This window comes from Apium graveolens, chromosome 8, assembly GCF_009905375.1.
Source record: "Apium graveolens cultivar Ventura chromosome 8, ASM990537v1, whole genome shotgun sequence".
NCBI classification, from domain to species: Eukaryota; Viridiplantae; Streptophyta; class Magnoliopsida; order Apiales; family Apiaceae; genus Apium; species Apium graveolens.
This window is the reverse complement of record NC_133654.1, coordinates 215,689,546-215,690,769: the sequence shown is the minus strand read 5'-3', so window position 1 is coordinate 215,690,769 and position 1,224 is coordinate 215,689,546. Positions and strand designations below refer to the sequence as shown.

General features: G+C 47.5%; 1 protein-coding gene across 1 annotated transcript; it reads right to left on the bottom strand.

The window, feature by feature from the left end:
* Positions 1-1,224, bottom strand: LOC141680322 (uncharacterized). Its single transcript, XM_074486581.1, has one exon. The coding sequence runs from the start codon at positions 1,222-1,224 to the stop codon at positions 1-3; it is 1,224 nt and encodes a 407-aa protein (XP_074342682.1).

Sequence of the window (1,224 nt, the reverse complement as noted above, 5' to 3'; positions counted from 1 at the left end):
TTACCGACAATGGGCTTTCCCCAAAGTGCATGGCAGCCCAATCGATCCCATGACTCTAACTCCTGCGCCTGAAAAGCCATAGACCCACGAGTCTTCCCCCGACATATCCTGATCAGGTAGTCCCATCTTCTTGAAGGTGCTGTAATAGAGGATGTTTGACGAGCTTCCATTATCCACGAAGGCTCTATGGACATTTTTGGTTCCGATTTGGATGGAAATAACCAGCGCATCATTGTGGGGATGATGTACCCATCGGGCATCTGCTTCTCTGAAGGTGATATCCATGGACTCACCCTTAAATACTTTGGACGGCCGAGTTTCCACCCTATGAATGTCCGTGAGAGGCCTGAACCGGGCTTTCCTAGCGTATCTTGCCAAGGCTCGGTTGCTGCATTCCATCCCGGGATCTCCCCCGTAGATTGTTCGGATACTGCCATCCCTGACAAATTTACTTTCCTCCAGGGTATCATTGTTCGACCCGCGCGGGGCTCGTCTTTCTTCTTCCTTTGCTCTGTCATCCTTATGATTCCTTACTTCCTTGACTACCCATTCTTCAAGGTATCCTTCCTTGATAAGCGCTTCGATTTCATCTTTTAAATGTCGGCACTCATGCGTGTTATGTCCAGATGATTCATGGTATGCGCAATATTTTTTCTTGTCTTTGCTTTGCCATGATGATAAAGCTTCAGGTTTTCTAAATAGCCCTTTATTTTTGTTTACTTCATAGATATGCTCGATAGATGCGACCAAAGGCGTGTATCGGCTTGTCCTGTAGTCATAGTTTGAGGGAGGACTCCATCCCCTCCTTGTGCTTGCGGTATTCACCCGGTCTGGGCTTCGACTACTTCTTCGGTACCTTGGGCTTGGAGACCTAGCCCTCTTCCTTCCTTTGCTTCTCTGACTTGACTGTGAAGTCGGTTGCACCTCTGCCAGAGATTGTTCTATAGCTTTAAAAGATTCTGCCAAAGCGAAGACATCTGCTAGAGTAGCCGGGTCTTTCCCTTGCAAGTGCTTCCAAAAGTCCGAGCCAACCCTTAATCCTGCGATCAAGAAGCTTTTCAGGGCTTCGTCTGATGCTCCCCTCATGCTAGTAGATTCAACGTTGAACCTTTTGAAGTACGATGTCAAGCTTTCATTTTCCCTTTGCCTAACATTGGCAAAAGTGGTGACAGAGGGCGTGTATCTCACCGCAGCTTGGAACTTGGTTAAGAACAGAGTTTTCAT